We start from the raw sequence: 15,977 nt of genomic DNA, 5'->3' as shown, positions 1-15,977 counted from the left end.
CCTGCCCCTAACTGCCTCCCAGAACCCCACCCCCTACCTAAGCCTCCCTGTTCCTTGTCCCCTGACTGCCTCCTCCTGGGACCCCCCCCCCACCCTAACTGCCCCCCTAGGACCCTACCCGTCCCCTGACTGCCCCAACCCTTATCCACATCCCCCCCCCAGACAGACCCCTGGGACTCCCACGCCCCATCCAACCACTCCCCACCCCGTGACAGGACCCCCAGAACTCCCAACCCATCCAACCCTCCCCCTGCTCCCTGACTGCCCCCAGGCTGGGACTCCCCTTACCATGCCCATGCCAGTCAGATGCTGGCTCCACGTGGAGGCAACACACACAGCCCGCCTGCCGTGCACACAGCCCCTCCCCTGCAGAGAGCTGAGGCAGCATGAGGGGCAGCGGCAGCTCACACGCCCGGGAGTTGCAAAACCCGAGCACAGTGAGGGGGAAACTGGCGGGCGCACCTGCCCGGGCTGCTGGCGGTGGCCCCCGTGCACCCCCCACCGGCTCCTCCCTCACTGCACTTGGGCTCTGTGGCTCCCGGGAGTGTGAGCTGCCACTGCCCCTCCCAGAGCAGGCTCCAGGCCCCGTGCCCCAGTGGCGGCGGGGGCTTATATGCCCAGAAGCTGCAGAGACCAAGCATGGCGAGGGGGGAGCCAGGGCGTTCATGGGGGCCGCTGCCTGCATGCATCTGCTGCAGCCTGCAGGAGCCTCGGGGGGGGGGCCACCAGGCCACAGCCTGGGCAGGAGGGGCAGGGGGTGCAGTTGTGCCCCACTAGTGGCACCTCTGCCTTTGCAGGGCTGCTGCCCCCCTGCACTGCACCGGCTCCTCCATGGCTGGGGCTTGCCGCCAACGCTCTGGCTCTCCGGTGCCTCCAGAAGGCGGCTCCTCCCTGTTGAGCCAGGACACCGCTTTTTGGCACCCTCAAGCACTTGGTGCCCTAGGCAACCGCCTAGTTCGCCTAGTGGTTGCACCGGCCCTGCCCACTGGAGACTGCTGTTCAGATGATTTTTAAAGTGTTTATACAGACAACCCTTCATTCTTTTGCCCTGACTCAGCTCCCCATACAAGATCTGTTTTGGGAGACGGCAGTCTTCCATTCTGATGGCATGTCTGGTCCACCTAAGTTGTGCTCTCAGGAACATTTTCTGAATGCTGGTTGTGTTTGCTCTCTCAAGGACAAAAGTGACTTTAAACTCATTTTAGTATTCTGCTGATCCTAGTGCAGCCTTTGTGAAGGGCCAGGCCCCACTATGCCATACTACAACCTGAAGACTAATTTACAGTGGCTATAAATGGCCCCAAGGCACTGAAAATATAGCCCAAGACCAGCATGTTGACAAAACAAGATGGTGGTTATAATGGATGAAACCACCTTTTCATATACAATGAACTGTAAGAACAAACCCATTTATCACCTCTGTATCAGATTTATTACTTTATCTGGTATTGGCTTACATGCTTAAGAACAGCCAGTGCGGACTATACATATTAAAAGAGATGTGAAGATTGACTGAAATCCTCACAGCTAATAATGGTGCCAATTTTTGCTGTACAGACTCGTATGTACAAGGGAACTATATGGCCCTAGCCCTTAAAGTATAGCCTTTGTAGCCTGATGTGAGCGAGAGTTACACACAAGGAGAATTTTTGAGGGAAGGGAAAGAAGTGGTGCTTTTAAGTATAAAAAATAGAATACTTACATCCTGGAGATGTTGGGGAGATTAAAAAATGCATCACTTGGAATTGTTCTCAGATGAGTCTCCATAAACCTCCTACAAAAACAAGTGTTTGTCAGCTAATGTCCTTCAATGAGAAGTGAAATGTAACAAAGCCTTGCATAACTCCAGCCCTACCAACATCTCTGCTCTCATTTCTCTACATTCCCAGTCTGCCCATGTTTGCTTTGCATCATGGCTCCCTTCACATCGTTCTGTTCTATTTCATTTGTACACACTTCCATTCTAAAATAGGACTTTTGTCTTCTCCCACAGTATTTCAGGAACCCAATTACAGACCAAACAGACCTCGCAGGGACAAACACATGGAAAGCCCGACAACTGAAATTAAAGTCTGACAGTTAAAATGTTACTATATTGGTAAAATGTGAAACCAAGTCCAACACAATAATGGTCATAATGCATCTTCTGACACTCCAGTGCATTACCAATTTCCTCTCTCATCACTGTATCGGCTCTGCAATGCTGTGAGCCTAAATTTGTGCTTCCTTCACATCAATAAGCTTGATTTGTGCTAGTAAAGTCAGCAGCTGTGACTCAAAGATACACAGGAAGCAGAGGTGTGAAGAAAAGGTGCCATTTGATTGTAGTTACCTTTCTCCAATGGAGAAAGGCAAAGCTTTTAAAAGGTCTCTGAAAAAATTTAAGTGAAAAATATAGACATCTTTCTGATTAGTACTGTTATACTGAATTAAGCAGTCCATCCCTTGCTCACTACTTGAAAACATATACCACCTTCCAATTCTCATTTATAGGGCCGTACCAAATTCACAGTCCATTCTGGTCAATTTCACAGACATAGGATTTTAAAAATAGTAAATCTCATGATTTCAGCTATTTAAATCTGAAATTTCACAGTGTTGTGATTGTAGGGGTCCTGACCCAAAAAGTAGTGGGGGGGGGGTCGTCGCAAGGTTATTGTAGTGGGGGTTGTGGTACTGCTACCCTTACTTCTGCACTGCTGCTGGTAGCGGCACTGCCTTCAGAACTGGGTGGCCAGAGAGCAGCGGCTGCTGGCTGGGAGCCCTGTTTTGAAGGCAGAGCCACTGCGAGCAGCAACACAGAACTAAGGATTGCATGGTATGGTATTGACACCTTTACTTCTGCACTGCTGTCTGCAGAGCTGGGCCCTCAGTCAGCAGTCACCACTCTCCAGCCACCCAGCTCTGAAGACAGTGCAGAAGTAAGGGTGGCAATACCACAATGCCCCCTTAAATAACCTTGTGACCTCTCTGCAACTCCCTTTTGGGTCAGAACCTCCAATTTGAGAAATTCTGGTCTCCCCCATGAAATTGGTATAGTATATGGTAAAAGCACGCAGAAGTCCAGAATTCACAGGGGGAGACCAGATTTCATGATCCATGACGCGTTTTTCATGGCTGTGGATTTGGTTGGGCCCTACTCATTCATGTTTTAAGACTACAAAACCAGGTTACTGCATCAAAGGCACATTAAGTTTTTTTGGCAGGGTCAAACCCAGTGCCAAGAGAATGGATTGAATACATGGCAAGCTGTACAGCCCCATCATTAAGTAATGACATTTACACAGACAAGATGTCTAATTCTTGCATTTCAGAGAAAAAATGTTTTATCAGAAAAACCAGATAACGTCTGGAATAAAAACAAATGTACAAGGATGGTGGACTCAATGGAAAAATCTTTGCCTTCTACACCTCCTCCTAGACAGCTCTCTGCTTAGAGTTTCTGCTAGTAAGAAAGACTAACTTTTAATTGTCATTTGTGCTACATGCAATAGGTAGCCTTTCTCCATATATTTTAATCAAAAATACACCTCTCTGCCTCTAATTAGAAAGCAATCTGGGGCTTTGACAGGGGTCCCAGTGGGGACCAGCTGAGGTCACTCAATTAGTGTGAACTGCAAAGAATGGGGCAGACAATCCCCAAAGCTGGTGGATATTTCAATACTTAGATTTACCAAGTCAGCACAAAACAGCTTCTTTATTACCTCACTGTTTGCCCAGAAACTAACAATACAGTTCCCTTAAAGTAACCCAGCCTCAGGCCTACATCCAGGTACCCTAGTCAAATATGCTGAATATTTCTGAAAATCTTATTTCATCATATAAAAGAAAAGGTTCTACCAATCCCAAAGGATCAGACACATTACATCCCAGGTTAATGAATATTCCAGATCTTACCTATATACATGTTTGCAGCCAATTATTATTAACTAAACTAAAATTTATTAAAAAAGAAAAGAGAGTATGGTTAAAAGAGCAATATATATACACAGACATGAGTTCAATTCTTGAGGTTTTGATACATAGAGTTGGTGAGCTTTGTAGTTGCAAAGAAGTCTTTTAGAACTTAGTCCATAGGTTATGGTCCAATGTCCAATATCATATTCAGGGTGTTTCCAGCTGAACTGGGACCTCAATCTTGCAATTTAACTTCCCCTGATGAAGCTTAAGCAGATATGAGATAAAAAGGATTGGGACCCAAGAATCTTTTATACAATTCAGGCCTTCTTGGACAGGTTGGAGTGCCTCGGGGAACAATAGGTAATTAGGGCAACTCTGAAGTAGGTTCATCACCAGGACTTAGCTACATGAATTAACATAAGGCAATTGCCTGTTCCTCCACCATTCACAGATGATTTCCTATACATTTCAAAGAGAGATGAATATAGCAATATCCCATGTTTACAGTTCATTTAAATGCTAGGATGTTCTTTTTAGCTCTGAATTATCAGAATACAGCATAGACAGAGACTGTTGATTACATTGTTGACCACTACCCATATATATGTAAATGCACAAAAACACAAACATTATCTTCCCAGGTGTCTTTGAATTTGAGTCATTCATTCTGCAGGATGTTTAACCCTTTCTGGTCATGCATCACAGGGGCCACTAATAGTGTCTGTGGCTTACAGCAGTACACTAGGGAAGGGAGTATTCTTGCAGCAATGGAACCCAAAACGAGAACCAGGACAATAGCCTTTCTAAAGTATGAAGCAATAATGTAACCTTAAAGGTTTCCTGTGACTCGGTACTGAAGCAAGGCCCTGAGTCCTAGTTATAATGTTTGCTCATTAACTTACTAGCCCTTAATTATCTATTCCAATTAGTACAATTAATACACTTATGTTTTGTGTTATTTTGAAATCATTCAATTTTGGTTTATGCTATTGTGATGGACTAGTCCATCAGTGACACTGATAGCTAATTAGCTAGTTTAGTAGGGGCCAGGAGTCAAGTATCAAGGGACAAGTCTACTAAGCTCAAAGTGTGCAGAGCTCTGACAATCAGCTGAGTACCAATCTCATCCCCTCCCCATCATTGTCCTTCAGTGTTGAGGAGATAAATAAGGCTCTTTCACTCACGAAAACCAAGAAAGCTGCAGGATGTGCTAATGTCTTTCCAGAATTTCTTTAAATCTCAAGACCAAGGGATGGAAATGGCTGGCAGCACTGATTTCCAATATCCATTCCTCAGGGCTCGTCCCAAGGAGCTGAGACAAGACTATGGTTATTGCAATTGCTAAAATGGGACGCCAACCACTAATTCTTCATTGTACCAGTCCATATTACTCCTCTGCGTGTCAAACACGCTCATGGAGAGGATATTACTAGCAAGGATTATGTTACTTGTAGAAGCAAAGTTACTGAATTAACAAGTGGATTTCTGACAAGTCTGAAGCTGCATCTTAGCCTTAAACACACACTGAGGTGGGGAATATTCTTAAGATTTAAGAATGGGGCAACTTTCTTAGAACTATCTGCCACCTACAACACCATATGGAGGAACAGCCTCCTTTTGAAACCCAGCAATATTATCCCATGCAATACAACAATAAAACTCTTCTGAGACGTTCTGACCAATCGCAAGTTTTGCATTTTCCACAGTGACCAGGTCAGCAGGCCATGCACTTTTAACTATAGCCTACCACAGAGATTAGTCCCAGCATGATTCTGTATAATATCTAGAACTGCAATCTTCTGCAAACATCATGGAAATTTGTCTGTACTGATGATATTGCTCTAACCACATAGGCACAGAATTTACCTACTATAGAACAAATCTTAACTAAGGACCTTTAAAATCATGGGAGAACATATATTGGCAGCTAAAACAAAACCCCACTATGACTGTCATGTCAGCATTTCATCTAAACAATCAAAAGGGTTGAGCAGAACTGCATGTGGGCTTTTGTGGTAAGCAGATAAGATAAGATCCCACCCCAAAATAGCTTGGTCTGACATTAGACTGAAGCCTCACATACCACCAACACCTGACAAATATCCAAAACAAAACAAATATGCATATAAATCTCATTCAGAGATTGGGAGGAACTATGTGGGGAGCCAGTGCAAAAACTCTACAAGACCTCTTCATTGGCCCTTGTCTACTCTCTGGCACAATACTGCTCATCAGTCGGGACACACAGCTCCTACACATCACTTGTAGATTCTCAACACCATCATGTGGATCATTACAGGTACAATAAAACACCACAACCATGGCTTCCCATACTGGTGCACATCCACTCACCCCAAATTTGTTGTGACATGAAAATCCTTCAGGAGTTCCATCATATTCAAAGACACAAGGATCTTCCAATATATGAAGACCTAAATAATACACTGAGACACCAACTGAAATCTAGAAAACCTTTTAGGCTCGCAGTGCAAGAACTCAAAAACATAGGGTTTTCCCTAGAAGATCAATGATGGGCAAGGTGGAAGGACAGCAACATCCCAAACACACACCTCAACAAGGACCTAACCAAAGAATCCAGTGGCTTTTCACTCCCTGAAAAGTATGGCCCTCTCTGAATTGCATCCACACATCACATAGAAGACGCACCAAGCTTCTTCATAAACGGGGACTGAGAAACAATCTTATACATGACTGTGTAAATTGACTTCCAACTAGGAAACACCTCAATCAATGTCCCAAGCAATCATATTCTGGTGGTATATCTGCATCTGCGCCACATCTCCTAAGTCAATTAGTAGGATGACCAACCTAAACTTGGATATTGCTGTTTTTAAGACATACAAAAAGAATTAGTTTGGGGTCAGAGTAAAAATTATAAAGCTTATCCCAACATTCAGAATCAGTCTAGCCTGAGCTTGGGAGAGACAGAGAATTGCTCAAGCTTTCACCAGGTTTGGGGTCAGGAAGGCATTTTCCCAGGTCAGATTGGCAGGGACCTTGGATTTTCTTTCACTTTCCATTGTAGGGGTTTCTGGCATTGGCAACACCTCAGCCTCTCCTTTTCTTTGTCTGCGGCAGGTTTTGTACCTCGTCAACCCCTTTGATTCCAGGGGGGGAGGGGGGAGCCAAGGTTAACCCCACCTCCCGGCTTCTACGCTGGTTCTACAACCTCCCCGGTAGTCAGGGCTGTATGGCCCAATGGCCAGAGTCCCTCTAAATCTTCTTCCCCTCATAGGAGAGCGCAGCCTAGCAGCCAGAGTCCCTATAGTGCGCTCCTAAAGCAGCATGGCCCAATGGCCAGAGTCTCTTGACACTCTCTTCCCCTGATGGGATAGAGTGGCCTAGCAGCTGGAGTCTCTATAGTGCATTCCTAAAACAGTGTGGCCTGAGGGCCAGAGTCCCTCTAAGTCCTCTTCTCCTTGTAGGATAGAGCAGCCCAGTGGCCAGAGTTCATCTATCTCCTTTGAGGTAAGAGAGGGGTCAGTGAACTATGTCATCACAAAAAAAGGGGAGGGACCCCTGGTAGGGGAGCCCAGGCCCACCTGCCTTCACCAGGTTCCAACCCAGGGCCCTGTCATTGATGGCATGATCCACCCCGGGTCAGCGGGGAATCCTACCGCAACACGCTGCCCTCAGAGTGGTGGGAGATACCACTCCCTTCCCTTTCCTGAGTCACTTCCTACCAGTTCTCCAAACATAACAGTCCCTGTGGCATCAGAGTCTTCAGGTTCCTCAGCCCCTGGCGCTCCCTGGGATTCCCACAGCTGCCAGTCTCTAGTCTCACTTCCTGGCTCCTCGGCTCCCTCCTGTACCAGTCACCACTGCTCCTGGGCTGGAGCCTCCACTAGGCATCCTCCTTCCTCAGCCACCAGCCCTGACTGAGCAGCTCTGCAGGCTTTTATACTTGACTCCCTATTGGAGCATGCCCAGCCTCAGGGGCGTGGCTTCCTCTGCCAGCAGAGAAGTGTTGACCCTCTCAGTCCCAGTGCGGGGCCAGTCCACCCCGTCACAGTGGCACACAATGGTTTAAACTCCTGAGGATTCTAATGATTTAGTGTAACCAAAATCACTGGGCTCAGAATAGGGGTATCTGAGTGAAATTTAATGCCCTAAGATATACAAAAGGTCAGACTAGATGATCTAATGTTCCCTTCTGGCCTTAAATTCTATTAAATCTATACAATTTCATCCAGTGAAAGAATGCATTAGATTTTCCTTACTTTGATTTGGATAATTAGGTTGCACACACTACTAAAATCAACTGGTCAAATTTCAGAAATGCAAGACATTCTGAATGTTGGTTTTATTTATTCTTAGAGGATTTTTTTCATACTATTCTAGACTCTCTTACCAAACACATTTCTTTCAGGTAGCACATTACACTTTAGCTCTGTGACCATTTGCCTCAGGTTTAAAGCAGGTGGAAGCTGGAAACAGAGGGAGAAATCCTGGCTCCAATACAGTCAGTGGCAAAACTTCCACTGATTTCAATGGGACTAGGAATTGGTCACCCAGAGTATTCTCAGAAAGGGGCCTTCAATTTTGGAACTCACTTTCCCCATTGGCCCAACATACCTTGCTGACCTTCAGATCATGCTACAAGCTTATCTGCACTTCCAGGCCTTTCCAGAAGTGAAAGTAGAGGTAAATGGATGGCAGACGATGATTGAGAGAGTTTTGGTTTTTAAATAGAGCTGTCTGAATAAATTGCAGTAAATAGATGGAAGAATTTTACCTCTCTGTTCAAATTATGTAGAAGCAAAATGGCAATTTTCTCAAATATATTTGCTGAACAACTTCTATCATTATTTCCTATTTTGTAGATTGTGAAGGTTCATTATCTGACATTTAAGCTGGTGATTAGTTTCAACAGGACAGAGATCACTGTTCCTTAACTGGGTGAATCAAGCTTCTGGTTCACATAATTCCATCTGAAATTCACTGGACATATGTGATGTCTTCAGGTTGTCTGGTATCTAAACTGAAAACAAAACAAAGCATTCTCTTTTCTCTGCTGACTGACTACTCTGACCTCTTGCTTGCCTGTCACTGCTAGCTTCACCTCCATGGCCCTAGATCACAGATCGGCAACCTTTGGCATGTGGCCCACCAGGGTAAGCCCCCTGGCGGGCTGGGCCAGTTTGTTTACCACAGGTTCAGCCAATGGGGGCTGCGGGAAGCGGTGTGGGCCGAGGGATGTGCTGTGTTCAAAATACGAGCCTTGGAACTTGAATTCATAACTCTGCTAGACACTAAAAACTGTGGACTCACAGACTGGTTTTATAGCTCATTACAACAATTTGTAACACATCCTACAACCTGCTAACCCTTAACTGCCCAATTCGTTTTAAGTGGCCTCCTACAGCATGTGTTAACCCCTTATGCTTAACAATCTGTCCCACCTTGTATTTTGCTCAGACAATCTGGTTACTTTCTCCAGACCTGAGGAAGGGCTCTGTGTAAGCATGAAAGCTTTTCCCTTCCACCAAGAGAAGTTGGTCCAATAAAATATATTACCTCACCTACTTTGTCTTAAACAAATTACATTGTACACACCCACCTCATCTGAGAGGAAGAGTTATCTATTCCATTTTTTTTTGAAGGGCAAAGGAAAAACAAGGAGAAGGCTCTACCTCTTTTTCCTCTCTACTTCACCCACATACTATGAAAAGGCATTAGAAATCTTAACTGGTGTAGTGCTCAGGTTAAAATAAAGTTGGAAGAGTTTTGACAGCCTCAAGCCTTGGGAGCGGGACTGGCTTGAGGAAGGCGGAACAGAGCTGTTAGACAAATTAACCCTCCCTGCACTGGTTAGAAAGTCTAAGGGCTTATCTACACATACAGCAATGAAGCGGTGCAGCTGCACTGCTTAGTGTTCAGGGAACACATGGGAGAGCTTCTCCCTTCGGTGTAGTAATCCACCTCTGAGAGAGGCGATAGCTATGTTGATGGGAGAAACTCTCCCATCAACATAGCACTGTATACACCAGGGGTTAGGTCAGTATAACTGTGTCAGGGGTGACGTCATACCCCTGAGCGAACATAATTGTACCACTGTAAATTTGTAGTGTAGACCTGCCATAAGGGAGCCATCGTCTCTCTAAGTCAGGGATCGGCAACCTTTGTCCCACAGCCTGCCAGGGCGCTCATTGGGTCTTTGTTGTTCCAATCCCCATGCATTTAATAATTCCTTTATACCTACATGTTTCACAAATAAACCACCCAGCTCTTAACTGTGTCCAACATCCTCATATTAATGGCCCCTAGCCCAGACCATCTCCACTGAGACAGTATGATTTCTCAGAAAGAAGGAAAACACTACAGGGAAATGATTTTCCATTTAATCAAAAAAAAAATTACATGCAAATATATTTACCCATTACTATGGTCATTTAACAAAAGCTTTTCTAAATTAGGAAGAGAATAATACACACAGAAAGCATGTCTAGTATCACTAATTAAAAAATAGCATAAATACTACGATTTACCTTGAAACACAGCTTAATCTTCTGTTGTTCATATTAAACACACCAACCCACTAAAAGTATAGGAAAGTCCTCAATCTTTATTGCAAACAATGAATCAAACACATTACAGAGGTTTGATTTAATATTTCTTACACCCTTCACTAAAAAAAAAAATTGCAGATTAAGCACTATGGGAAAACAAAATGCCTTATTTTAGCAAATTAACTGTCATTCTATAAATTGGAAAGACAGGTCTTTCACTAAGACCAATGAGGTATAGGTGAAAGACTGCGATAGTGCCCCCTTTGCTTTTATATAATGTATGAAGCAAGGTTTGAAAGGAGTTTGAGGGGTTTATTTCTTCCCTCTGTTCTTCTGCTTTGGTATTTACATTAGAAATTCAGGTCTTATCTGCACTATTTTTCTTGGAAGATTTTATTGACAACTGATCTAATAGAATGACATCTGTCACCAACTCTCGGTGTGGTCTTTCTAGGGGTCTTAGCTTCTCCTGACTGACCCTCCTTAGCCTGTTCTCTATTCGGTCAACTTTTTAGACCCTCATCTCAAATTAAGTCTGTCAGCTCTTCCGTTTTAAGGGTTGCAGTCTCCTGGCTGTATTTTGTTTGTTTTTTGGAGGCAGCCTGACACAGGCTATCACCCCTTGCAATCTCAGGCCTTTCTGCCTCCTTTTCCTTCTCTGTGCTCTGCCCTTTATAGAGAGAGGTCTTGTCTTCTCTAATGCTTGTAGCTGTGGGTGCCTGACTCCATGATTGGCAATTCTGGCAGCTGCATGTGCGTGCGATCAAGCTTCTTGCTTGTAAACAGGAGATACTCTCCTCTTCCCTCTGTCTATGCTCAGCATGGGGTTTGTAGACCCCATTACATCACATGTACCAAAGAAGTGAAACCTGAGTAATTGATAAATGAAGGTTACTCACCTGTAACTGGAGTTCTGGATCTGTATATTTAAACTCATGGACTGTGCCAGATGGATGCAGCTAAAATGGTGGAACTCGAACAGTGCCTGTTGGAAATCTCAGCCACTCTCCTATCCCTTCCCTCTGTGTTCAAATGTTCTGAGGGCAAAGCTAAAAAAAGAGGGGGTATGGCACTCTGGACACTTCAATTCCTTCCTCTGCTTCTTGAAGTCCCATCCACTAGGACTACAGCTGGCTGGAAATATTCCAGCAAAACTCTGTGGCAGGGACCCTGCAATCCCCTGAAGCCTCACCTAGAGCTGGGGGAGGTCTGACCCTCTGATGTCAAATCTGTCTCCTGAATCCACTCTACAAACATAGTACTTATCTTTAAAAAGGGGAACAATGAAGACCCAGAGATCTATAGATGAGTCAGCCTAACTTCAATACCTGGAAAAATACTGGAGCAAATTATTAAACAATTTATAACAGGGATTATAAGTAATAGCCAACATAGATTTGTCAAAAACAAATTATGTCAAGCCAGTCTATTTTTTTTCTTTGATGGGGTTACTAGCCTAATAAATAGAGGTGATCTGTAGACATGATATATCTTGATTTTAGTAAGGGTTTTGACACCATTCCACATGACATTCTCTTAAGCAAACTAGGGAAATGAGGTCTACATTAAGTTACAGTAAAGTGGAGGTGCATACATGGTTGAAAGATCATACTTAGAATCATTCTTAATGGTTTGTTGTCAAACTGGGAGGACATATTGAGTTAGATCCCACAGGGGTCAGTCTTTGGTGCAGTATTAGTCAACATTTTAATTAATGATTTGGATAATGAAATGGAGAGTCTGATTATAAAATTTGCAGATGACTCTAAGCTGGGAGGGATGGCAAGCAATTTGGCAGACAGGATTAGAATTCAAAACAACCTTGACCAATTGGAGAACTGGTCTGAAATCAACAAGATTAAATTCAATGAGGAAAAGTTCTAGTTAAGTTTAGGCTTTAGAATGTATGTTCTGAAGTTTTATATTTAACTGTTTGGTTTTTATTTGAATCTCTACTCTCTCAAATAAATTTCCTTTTGTTTTATAATTGAATGCATGTGTTGTGAGTGATACAGGAGGAAAGAGCTAAGGTAAAATTTGTAAATTGTGTTACACTGTTCCCTTAGGAAGAGAGGATCCAGAATTTCTGTGTGTATCCAGTGATCAGTGGCTGGATTCCACAGGAGGATAGTTTGAAGGGACTCAGGGGCTGGGGTGTATCTGCTTTCAACCTGCAATACAAAGATTCGGCTGGTGCAGCCTAGAGGAGGGTGCTTGAGTGGCTGACAGGTTAGTTGTGTTAGGAAGATAACAGCCAGTGAATACTGGCAAGACTCCATTGTCCTAGAGGAGAAGCCCCCAAACTGTGGGGCATCCCCCCCCATGGGGGCATGGAGGAACATTCGGGGGATGAGACTAGGGTCCGAGCCAGTCCCCAGCGGGGGCGGGAAGGAGTGCCACCCAGCTGTGCTTCTGGCCTCAGCTGCTGGCCCCGTGCCCAGAGCCCCCATGCCCGGGACCCCGGCTGCCAGCCCAATGCCCTGAGCTCCGCACCCGATGCCCTGACTGCTGGCCCCACTCCCACCCCCAGCTGTGGACCCAGCCTTGTCCTCTTACCCCTGTCAACATCCCCCCTTCCTGGAGCCACAGCCCTGCGCCTGGCCCTGGCTCAGGGGTTAGGTGGGGTGGGGGCAGGAGGCATGGACAGGAGTAAGGAGGGGCGGGAGGTAAAAAGTTTGGGGACCACTGTGCTAGAGGCACATGGTAACAAGGTGATTCATGGCCCTGAGAAACATCACACCAGTTCCTTAGCTGGCTCAGGAGCACGTGGATATGATAAACAGCTGCCTCATAGATTGGCTTTGCATATGGAGACCATCATCATCAAGGAGTCTGTGCTCTTGGACTTTGGAACCAAAGATTTCAGATCCTTCTTCTGCACTGATTGTTTCTTTGAACTTGGATCCACAGACTTTTGTTGCCTCTTTTCCCTGGATGAATCAGGGGCAGACGACGGTCTATGTGATCCTTCTGGTCCCTTACAAGGGTCAGACCTGGGTGGTTTAGATGTCAACACCTGAAGCTGCAACACTGTTTGTAGCCTGTTCTGCCTATCTTTGTGAGCCCTTGATGTGAAGTTTGAGAGTGTGACACATCCAACAGTGTGTGTCCTTCTCCAAGATATGCCAAGCATCTCATGTGGAAAGACTGAAATGCATGAGGTGCAGTGCTTGAATGTTAGCTTCTTGATCTTTGAATCTGTCATCCCAGAACCAGAGACCAATATCTGAAAACTTAAACTATTTACACTAAGACTAAAACTTATCTGAGAGACTAATTCTACCTAAAACCTATTTTAGAATTGTCTAAAAGTGATCAAAAACAAAGCACTGAAGGGAGGACTCCTGTTGAGGCATGGAGTAGTTCCTGAACAATCAGCTGGACACGATAGAAAGAAACTGAGGCAAACAGAGCACCACACTCCACTTTTATAACCTCGCACTCCTAATATTTGTAAATGTTGAGGAGAGAGATGGGAGGGGCATGCGAACCCTCCTATAAGCAGTACTAGTTAAAGTTCCACCATCTAAGCTACACCTGGATGACTCATTCATAAATGGGAATATGAAGACGTAACTCAAAGATGAGTGAACATTTTAGACAACTTGCTTGGTTTTTAACACCTTCCAAACAGCTGAAAGGAAAGAACAACTTTTAGAGATTAAACACTGCACCTATTCAGTTAAGGACTCCCTCTCCAGTGCTTCTTGGGTCCTCCAAGGAAATCTTAAAAAAGACTCCAATACTCCTAACATGAAACACAAGGAAGAATAAATATTCTTTGGTAGGAAGAGAAGCTTTTTAGGCTTTTTTTTAAAAAAATCAGAAAAGAAAGGGAAAAACCAGCCACAATTCTCTGTCCTTTGCATATCAACTGTAACATTTGATATTTCGAGATATGAGCCACATATATCTGACCAATTGGTACAAATAGGGGCTGAATGAGCAGCAAAGTGCTCATACTTAAACTTCTGAAATTTCCTGACTTTAGGAAGCTTGATGTCTCCACCTCAATACTGCGTAAATGTTAGTTCCTTGTGTAATCAATGCAGAGGGGAGGTAAGTCAATTTACTTACTGAATCTGTGCTCCAGAATTCCTCTCTCTGACTTAAGGTATTTGCACAGACCATGAATGCCCATCATTGCAAGAGACTAGAGCTGAATTTTCTATAGGAACCTTTTGAAATACTAACGGTAAAAGTTATAATAGGATTCTATTTCTTTCTCTTCTTAGGAATCCAGTGCCAGTCTTTATGATAAAACAATTATGCACATACAATTAATAATTTCAAATTCTTTTTTATAACTAACACTCCAAAGATAGCAGTTACAATGCCCCCTAGCCTGACTAATATCACTAACTAGAGATTTGTTATTTTTCCTTTAAAATGAAGAATATAACACAGGGCCTAAACCACAAATACTGTATATATATATATATATATATAAAGGAGTATTGTAAATACAGAGTGTGTGTATATATATACACACACACTGTATTTACAATACTCCTTACAAAATCAATACAGGAACTGGGACTGCTGACAACTGGAGAGCTTCTGCTTTCATGTAGGTTCACACTGGGTATTATATTGACAATTAAATAAAACATTTAGTTGTACTACATAACTAGTTGTTTCAGCAGCCAAACTATTGAGCACATATACAACTTCAAATAAGAAAAAAAACCTTTACAATTACTGTAGCTGTTAGGTTCACACACTGTCTCTGGTTTAATGATGTAGTACACCTCCTGAAGACATTTGATCTCCAGTCTGTTATTGCTCCTTTACAGTGTTTTCCCAAGCTCAATCCCACTGATTTCTGTAAAATTACAGGAAATTGTATTGAGATCCAACCTACACATCAGTCTGGGTTACCCCTGGCAGCTCTATTTACTCCCTGCAGGGCTGGGCTGGATCTGACCAGAGTAAGACCCAGTAAGAGTCAACCATCATGTTTGTTATTATTACCATGTAGTTAATATTTTGTTTGTTAGGATGGGATTTCCACATTATGCCCAATAAAATGATTGTTATGGAGGAGGATGTTACATGTCAGGAGGAAGTATGTTTATCCTGGGGGGAGGGCAGCCCCCAAGGGATTCCCACCGGGCACCTTCCCTCGTCTCTCCCACACCCCGCTGCCGCATTATATCCAAGATAGATGCCAAGTGGAGAAAATAAAGTTAGACACTACTAAAATGTAGGCTCAACACTGTCTGTTTCAAACCTTGTTTTCAATTAAAGTTTTCAAAATTGGTAAAGGGTAACTGGCCTAGCAAGCCCTAGTGCATATTTTTGCAAGTATAGCTTTTTGTAAAATTGAGAATGCTTATGTAATGCTACTAGTGTAGTCCCTGGTTACCAAATTATTGTCCCATATATTGATGGTTATAAGTCCAGTTCTGGTAAAGTTCTTTGTGACAGTCATGCTTGTTCTTTGTGACAGTCACTGTTGTGCATTCATTATGATAATGGTATAGGTGCTTACTTTGGCTAGCAAATTATTGTGCCATATAGCAGTGATGGTATGTCCATTGAAAG

The 15,977-nt window shown here is 43.8% G+C and overlaps 1 protein-coding gene across 1 annotated transcript in view; it reads right to left on the bottom strand.

Annotated features, from left to right (window-relative positions):
* Positions 1-15,977, bottom strand: part of TSHR (thyroid stimulating hormone receptor) — a 229,987-nt gene that overhangs the window by 124,494 nt on the left and 89,516 nt on the right. The window contains exon 3 of the mRNA XM_074957133.1: positions 1,703-1,774. Within this exon, the coding sequence (XP_074813234.1) occupies positions 1,703-1,774 (72 nt within the window). The remainder of the gene's footprint in view (positions 1-1,702; positions 1,775-15,977) is intronic.

This window comes from Natator depressus, chromosome 6 (genome assembly GCF_965152275.1).
Source record: "Natator depressus isolate rNatDep1 chromosome 6, rNatDep2.hap1, whole genome shotgun sequence".
Classification (NCBI taxonomy): Eukaryota; Metazoa; Chordata; order Testudines; family Cheloniidae; genus Natator; species Natator depressus.
This window is presented reverse-complemented; position numbering and strand designations above follow the sequence as displayed.